Source organism: Epinephelus moara, chromosome 22 (assembly GCF_006386435.1).
Source record: "Epinephelus moara isolate mb chromosome 22, YSFRI_EMoa_1.0, whole genome shotgun sequence".
NCBI lineage: Eukaryota > Metazoa > Chordata > Actinopteri > Perciformes > Serranidae > Epinephelus > Epinephelus moara.
In genome coordinates this window covers 35,620,021-35,628,638 of record NC_065527.1, presented here as the reverse complement: position 1 = coordinate 35,628,638, position 8,618 = coordinate 35,620,021, and the positions used below count along the sequence as shown (strand labels likewise).

At 38.8% G+C, this 8,618-nt stretch overlaps 1 protein-coding gene across 1 annotated transcript in view; it reads left to right on the top strand.

Annotated features, from left to right (window-relative positions):
* Positions 1-5,236, top strand: part of LOC126384280 (rho guanine nucleotide exchange factor 2-like) — a 176,487-nt gene extending 171,251 nt beyond the window's left edge. The window contains exon 26 of the mRNA XM_050035244.1: positions 3,365-5,236. Within this exon, the coding sequence (XP_049891201.1) occupies positions 3,365-3,393 (29 nt within the window). The 3' untranslated portion in view covers positions 3,394-5,236. The remainder of the gene's footprint in view (positions 1-3,364) is intronic.
* The last annotated feature ends 3,382 nt before the right edge of the window (positions 5,237-8,618 follow it).

The window sequence follows — 8,618 nt, the reverse complement described above, 5'->3', positions numbered from 1 at the left end:
CTGCACCCCCCCCCCCCCCCCCCTCCCCTCTGGAATGCTGTTCCAGAGTCTGGGGGCTGCGACCGCAAAGGCATGGTCACCCCTGAGTTTAAAATAAGGGCGTGGAACAGTTAAAAGCCCTAGGTTAGCCGACCTGAGGGGTCTGGAGGTGGAGTATGGGGTTAAAAGTTCTGTCATGTAGGAAGGGGCCACTCCATTCAGGGCTTTGTATGTGAATAAAAGAAGTTTAAAATCAATACGGTACTGCACTGGCAGCCAGTGGAGAGAGGACAGGGGTGATGTGGTCTCTCTTTCGGGTACCTGTCAAAAGTCTGGCTGCAGTGTTTTGTACTACTTGTAAACGGGAGAGAGATGACTGATTAATTCCAGTGTAAAGAGAGTTGCAATAGTCCAAGCGGGTGGAAATGAAAGCATGGATGACTTTTTCTATGTCGTTGAAACTTAGGAATGGTTTGATTTTTGCGATGGTGCGAAGTTGGAAAAAACTGGCTTTGACTACTGAATTGACCTGTTTATCAAACTTGAGTGCAGAATCGAAAATGACACAGAGGTTTTTGACATGAGGTTTGATAAGAGTGGACAGGTTGCCAAGACTATTGGATATCAGGTTGATGTTGTCAGAGGGGCCAAAGAGAATGATTTCGGATTTAGCTTCATTTAGTTGAAGGAAGTTTACTGCAATCCAGGACTTTATTTCATTGATGCAGATGAAGATGTTGGTGAGTTTGGATTGGTCGTTTGGATTGAGGGGAAGATAGAGCTGGGTGTCATCAGCATAGCAGTGGCAAGAGATGTCATATTTTTGAATGATTTGACCGAGGGGAAGCATGTAGATGGAGAAAAGAATGGGACCTAGGACTGAACCTTGTGGGTCCCCGCAGGAGAGAGTAGCTGGGGGAGAGGAGAGTGTGCCTATGTTTACGGAGAAGGTTCTATTGTTGAGGTAGGATGTGAACCAGTTCAGAGCAGTGCCATTAATTCCAGCGCCATGGTGGAGACAGTCTATTAATATGTTATAGTGGTGGTGTGTGGCCTCCGATGGAGGTCTGACACATCAACCTCCTCAAGCTACAGGCAATGCTTTTGGTCCGAAAAAGGGAAAAATGCCAGCACTCACAAATGTCCTTTTGGTAAATTTAATAAACCAACTTGGATGGCAATACCAGAAACACAGACGTTTCGACAGAAAGTCTTCTTCAGTGTGTAACTCAGGTTACGGAAGTGGCGTTTAAGTACGCTCGAAGCAATCAGCGCAGGTGTGTGGAAAGACACTTTACACTTCCGCCATACAATATAGTGCCAACTCACAGGCAAGGAATAAACACAATAACAATACAACAATCTTAAACAAGTGTGTCACGGCAAAATAGCAGTAGATAACCCAAAAATAGATATACATATGCATAATAAGTTCTGCTCGTACAAAAAAGACACTGTGAACAGTAAAACGTGTGTGCTTAAGGGGGCAGATAAAGTATACAATTTTCGGATAACAATCAGATCATAAATGCACAGGAAAAGACTTACATAGAGTTTCTGAGTAACAGTCCCTCTATTACCCAACAGATCACAAGTGCACTGAGAACAGCAATGGTGTGTGTATAAAGGGGCAGAGTATATGCCAATTCTTAATTCACAATCAGATCATAACTGTGCAGAAAAAAACTTACGAGAAGTCACTGAGTAACTGTCCCTTAATTAGCAATCAGATCACAAGTGTCCATAAAGAAAGACACAGTAAACAGTAAACATATATACATAAAGGAGCAGAATAAGTAACAAATTCTCAATTAACAATCAAGATCATAAATGCACAGTAAGAAAAATAAAGTGCAAAAAAGTCACTGAGTAGCTGTCCCTCAATTAACAATCAGATCACGAATGCACAGTAAGAAGGATAAAGCATAAAAAAGTCACTAAGTAGCTGTCCCTCATAAAACAATCAGATCACAAGTGTACAGCAAGAAGAATAAAGTGCAAAAAGGTCACTGAGTCGCTGTCCCTCAATTAACAATCAGATCACAAATGCACAGTAAGAAAAATAAAGTGCAAAAAGTCATTGAGTAGCTGTCCCTCAATTAGCAGTCGGATCACAAGTACAGAGTACGAAGAATAAAGTACTGAGTGGCTGTCCCTCAATTAACAATTGGACCATAAATGCCTAGTAAAGTAAATAACATACATCAAGACACTCTGAGTAGCTGTCCCTTGTTATGAGACAGATGTAAAAATACATTAGACATAGACAAAGTGTACAAATACATTCGGTCACTGTCCCTTACTTAATCAGATGATGAGTGCACAGTAAAATGCATAGAGTACAACAGATCTGCATCTTTATCCCATAAATAACGGTTGGGAAAGAAGTACAGAAAAAAAGAAGAGAACTTCATAGAAATAGTCACTCCTCATGCTTTTGGTCCGCCAACACTTCAGGCCCCTGACACAGGGGAAACACCTGTGAGTGAGCACTGACAACCGCCTTGTGTGCTGCCTTATATACTATAGGGTCCACATGTATTTGGGTAGGCATATTCTGACTGGCCAGCCATGTTGATTCAGATTTCAGTGGGCCAATGGGTGCTTGTGATTGGAGGAGTATTACCCATAGAGTCCAGTAGAGGGTTCCGCCTGTGCTAATAGAACAAGGGTTTCAATATCGTAACCTTTGTTTCGTTTCCTGTGTCCAGTGCTGTGCCCATTCCTAGTGTTTTGTGTTTTTGCATTCCTGGAGGTTTTGTTGCATTTCATTTTGCTTCCTGCCTGTTTGTGGACTCTCTGTAAGTTTAGTTTCTTTATTAGATATTGAACTTGTCCTACTGCCTGCTAATCTGTTTTATCTGTGTCTTGATCCATACGTCTACCTGCTCCTCCCATTATGACAGTAACAGAGTAAATATATAGCATTACTAACCACCAATAGCACCTATTTCGTCAGTCCTGCAACAAGGCCGTGTCATAGTTACCACTACGTCCTTATTAAAGCAAATACTATTTTACTTACAATGTATTTCCATTCACTTGCTGTGCTGCTTTTCTGACTACAACTGAGAAAATATCAACCAAAGGAATAACTTCCTGCAGATGTGTCACATTATAGCACAAGAACAGCAGTGCAGCATATGTTTAGTTTAATTGACAGTAACTTAATAGTAAAAATAATAAATGTATAATAATAATAATTATAATAAGAATAATAAGAATAATAATAAGAATACTATTAAGCGAATATAAGAGTAGTGAGTATGACATGACTCCTTTGTTGTACTGATGGAATTACTGCTTAGAAATGTACATAATTTATGCAAACATGGATTTTTTGTAGAATCAAGGGCTGAATTTTGATTTGTTCTCTGTTTTTCAGATCTTCAAGGTATTCCAGAGGTGATCTGATCCCCGGCAAGTTACACTTTGCTAATAAGCTTTAAAAACTATAGTTGATTATAATATAAACTGATCAACTCCAACAAAGCGCATGTCTACCTTTTCTGCTAGTCTTAATGTTTATTTAGCTGCTTGTCTGTGGAGTAGATGGCTTGTGACTTGTGAGTTGTTTTATTTTATTTTTTGTTATGCTTTGGATCGGGTGTGAAATACTGAAATAATTATTAGTACTTAGTTTATGTATTAAAAAAAACAACAATAATACAAAAAGCTCTGCAAAAAAATACTTTTTAAAAATCAGATTTGCATCTTTTATAGGTAATTTAGGTGTCTTGATCATGTTTGACAGACTCCAGTCCTTCCCTGTTGACTGTTGGACAGCATTAACCATAGCCTTGATATGGCAGTCAAAGTCACACTGCTACTTTTGAATATTCTTAAAAGCTAAAAATGATGCTCCTTAAAACGAGAAAAAAAAAAATTCTATCCAATGCCACCATTAAGATTAGTAAGCCACAACCCATTCTGAAATACCATAAAAATACATAACAAGCACAATCTAAATCAATCAAAGCTTATCATATAAGGTTTTGTCTTTGCCAGGTCTTACAGTAGAAGTTGAAACTATTAAAAATAACAGCTGTGTCAGTCCTTTGTTTAAGATTCCTAAGTTTTTGGTCCAAGACTCACTCATTGAACATTTTACACTAAACAATACAACCACTGCTTAAAGACAGAGTGTGTAGGAATTTCTCCCATCTAACGTTGAAATCATATATTGCATTCAAACGGATAGCGCACTCTAGCGCCTCACTGTTTCAAACGCATATTGCAACAACGGTAGCCGCTGTGTACCAAAAAGCTATGATAACATTGATGAAACCATGTCATCCGATACTTCATGGAGTATTCATTCAGGCTCCTACACAGACACACGTGACGCGAGTTGACAAACCCCCTCCTCACCATGCTGGCTGTGTTTACAATGCAGGATTGTTGGGGCAGGTGTAAATCGAAACAAACCAGTCACATCATGTCTTTTGACAACTGACAAGTGGTTCAACCTCACACACCTCATCCCTCTCTTCACATCACTGCGCCGCTATTACTACTGCAGCATAACAAAGTCCCACTCTTTGAGAATAATGCAGGATCATGCATATGCAGCATCACGGGAGACGGAATCCTCGTCACCAAGAAAGCGCAAAAGGGAATCAAAAAGGCAACATGACCGGCGAATTCAAAAAACGAGGGTCAACATCGGGGTAGCCTTTCCCAGGTGGAGAGGGCTGCTGAAGGAGAAAGGTAATGCAATCACAGGCCAGCACCGCTGTTAGCTGTTAGCTGGTTTGTGTTATGCCATGTCCATTATTTGTATTTGTAGCACCCCCTTAGGGGTTTCTTTAAAGGGGCAATAAGCGATATCGTTTCACCGCTAGGTTCGCTGTTGTGCACTGCCTGTAGAGCAAAACAAAGTGTGTCATGAGCCACTCCTCCCTCTACCTCTGGTCTCCAAGGGAGACGAAATAAAACCTAAACAGCCAGCTTAGTTTAGCAGTTAGCAATGTCTTTCACTCACTCTCGGTCTCTGCTGTGTTTAGCTATTTCACTGCTTTCCTGTTAGTGTTAGCACTACTCGGCTACCACGCTAACGCTCCAACTCCAACTGAGCCGGGAGCCGGGCTCACAGTCTCACGGAGAAGAGTTGGAACGTTAGCATGGCAGCCCATTAGTGCTAACGTCCCCACGCTTCTCCGCCTGGGACCAAGCCGCTAATAACTCGAGCTCCGGACATTAACCCATGCTACGATTGTAACATTAAATGTAATTGAATCGACATAGCGACATGTGCCTAACGNCAGATGAAATTACACCTCTAGTTCTTCACATAGCAATTTTTTAATTCCTTCAATCTAGAAATGATGAATTTCGCTTATTGCTCCTTTAAATAAAATTTTTCGGGCATGTTTTTGGCACTTAATGTGGACATATCCTGCAAGTTTTGTAATGATTGACTGAAAGGTGGTGGTGTCAGGTCTATTTATGTGCTGAACCACGTCGCTTTTAAGGTTCATAGGTCAATATCCTCAAAACGCAATGAGATATCAAAAAGCTTTAAATAACTTGGATAAGCTTGGCCCAGTAATGTTCCACAGAAAAATCAGTAAAAAACGAACATATGGTTAATAAACTTTATTTATATCAAAGATATATGCACTTTTAAAAACAGAGTTACAAAGTGCTTTGCATGATTGAACCAGGATCTAAAACAATGCAGGATGTAGGCAAATAAAATCAGGCAGTTTTAAGAAATACGAAAAGAAAAAAAAAACAAACAACATAAATACCTACAATAAAACAGATAAGTGATGTAGGGAATTAACTACCCTGAAGACTGCACTGAGGCAAATTTTAAACAATTAGAAAAAAACAAACAAAAATAAAAGAGCAGAATACTCAATGACAATACAAGATAAAAACAATAGACTCGCACATCACTACTAGTCACCTTTAGTTTTTAGCCAGGACTGAGGAACAGTCAGCAGAGCCCCACCTGAGGATCTGAGGCTGCACCTTGGCTCATAGACATACAGCATTTCAGCAATGTAGCTGGGGGCTAAATGCTTTAAAAGAGATCAGTAAAATCGTAAACTCTAGTCTAAAACAAGTGAAGAGAGGCTAACACAGGGATGATATGATCATGCAGCTGCATTTTGGACCAGCTGAAGCCATGAGATTACTTTTAGACTGAACTCTAAATACAATGAGTTACAATAATCTAACAGGGAAGAGTTAAAAGAATGGATGACTGGGATCAAGATCTTGAGATCAAGCCCAGAAAGAAAATACTTGACCTTTGATATGCTCCTTCATTGATAGAATCAGAACTGGACAATTTTTGTAATTTGTTTTTCATAAGCATGGTCACTGTCAAATATCCCTCTGGGGTTTCTGGGTACAGGTTTGGCATTTGCAGACAAGAGACCAAGATGGTTCTGTAAATAGGGATGATTTTTGTGAATCAAAGAGAATTATTTCTGATTTGTTTTCATTAAATTTCCTTCTTGCATTCTTCAACAGTTTTAATGGGACATATATTGATGTATCTACATAGCAATGGTACTGGGTTACTGGATTTTGTTTATGATGTCAAAGTGGTAGCATGTGCATGCAGAATATGAAGGGGCCAAGGATGGAGCCTTAAGGAACACCAAAGGTCAGAGGGGGCATTTATTAGGAGACATTGCCCATGGCTACTGAGAAAGGCCTGTTTGATAAATAGGATTTAAACCATTTTAGGGCAGTGGTCCTGATACCAACCTACCTTTGGAGGTGTTTCAATAAGAACAAGTGATCGACAGTGTGAAATGTGGAGCTCAAATCCAGAGGAATTAAATTTGAACAATCACCAGCATCAGCTGTGTATAAAAAGGTTGTATGTTCCTTTGATAAGAGCAGATTCAGTGCTGTGACCTGATAGAATTTGGCCAATGATGACATGTTACTCAAATGACGATTTAGAAATGGGTCTATTTTTTTTTTTTTTTTAATCAGTAGGGTCAAAGTCCAGTTTGTTCAGTATCTTCAAAATGCAATGAGAAATCAACAAGCTTTTGATAACTTAAGATAAGCCTGGTGCAATATTGAACATTGAATTTCCCCTTGGGGATGAATAAAGTTATTCTTATAATGATAACACAGAAAAATACAGAAAAATTGATGTATGTCAAACTGCTGTATGGTTTAGGAGATGTCAAAATGTGAATTTCAAAAAATTCAAAATGGTGCAGTCTTTTCAAACTGACTGTTAATGGTTCTTTAGACTTTTTTGTAGAACACATTGAACTGGACTTTTGTGTCATATTTCAAGTCAATCCAACTTATTGGGTGAGGGGTGTGGCATTTCCAATATTTAAATAAATAATAAATAATTTTAACAGCGCCACTGTCAGGTCGATTGGGCAAATATTTCTTGGGCCGCATTTGCACACAACTTCCAGTCATTGGTGAAAATTTCAGCCCTTCAGACTTGATCCCCTATTAATAACAAACCAGCACAAAAACAATAAGGTTTTAAACCTTCAGATGAACCCCCATAGTAATAATAAACCAGCACAAAAATGATAGGGTTTCAACCCTGCGTGTTAATAATAAGAATACTAATAAGTAAACAGAGCAAAAACAATAGGATTTCAGCCCTCAGGGACTGATAATATTTATTGATAACAATAGAATTTTTGGAACAGGAGTTCTGAGATCTCTGAAGTAACAAACTAAGAGGAGCTTCATGGTAAGAAAATAGTCAATAGACTACTGACTGGCTTGGTTGTTCTGCATGTTTTCCAACCTATCTTCTTCTTTTTATAACTACTGCAATAGAAATTAGGTTCTAGCGTTATTGTGTTTTTATCCTTAAGGTTTTATTGTATGTTAGGACTGGCTGATTGCTCTCTGCAGGTTACAGACTTGCACTTTTCTGCCAAATGAATGTAATTTTATCTTCAGCATATAGCTTTCCAGTGGATTTTAAATGTAAATACAGTGGTTTAAACAGCCTTTTAAGCGTTGCAAATGTCTCTGTGGCAACAAATAAATTTAAACTTTCCACAGATATCCTCATACTGGAATATTCCATCTGTATGTCTACAATTCTTGATGGCAAATATTTCTCAAAGCCAACATGAGAGGTATAAGGTATTATTTCAGCAGATGCTGTATTTGTCAGTGACATTGTGAGAACTAACAAAGAACAAGAATTGTACACCCTTGTGTTATTCATGTGAATTGTATTACTACATACAATAAATAAATAAATAATTATAATATAAAACGTGTTGTGCATTGTGTTGATGTAAAAATTCAAAGAATGGTCCTCCTAGTTGGAGAAAACAATAGAAGACGGATGACATGTAATGATGACATGTCACTGATATACTTACGTTAAGGCATACATACCAGTGATCTGGGCTGAGGTCAGTAACAGGGGAGGCACTACGTTATGAAAGCCAGATTAAACTGTGCTTGTGCTGCGTCTTTCGCACGCACGCACGCACGCACACACACAGAGTTAGCTTCAGAATGCCAAACATAAATGAACACTTACTCACCAATCTGTAGATCTAGGCTGCTTTTAGATAACATCCATCTGTTGATGTATCCTGGTGAAAAAATTGCGACATTGTAAATTCCGACGTTTTAAAACTTATCCTTACAGTAGCTACAATGAATTCTCA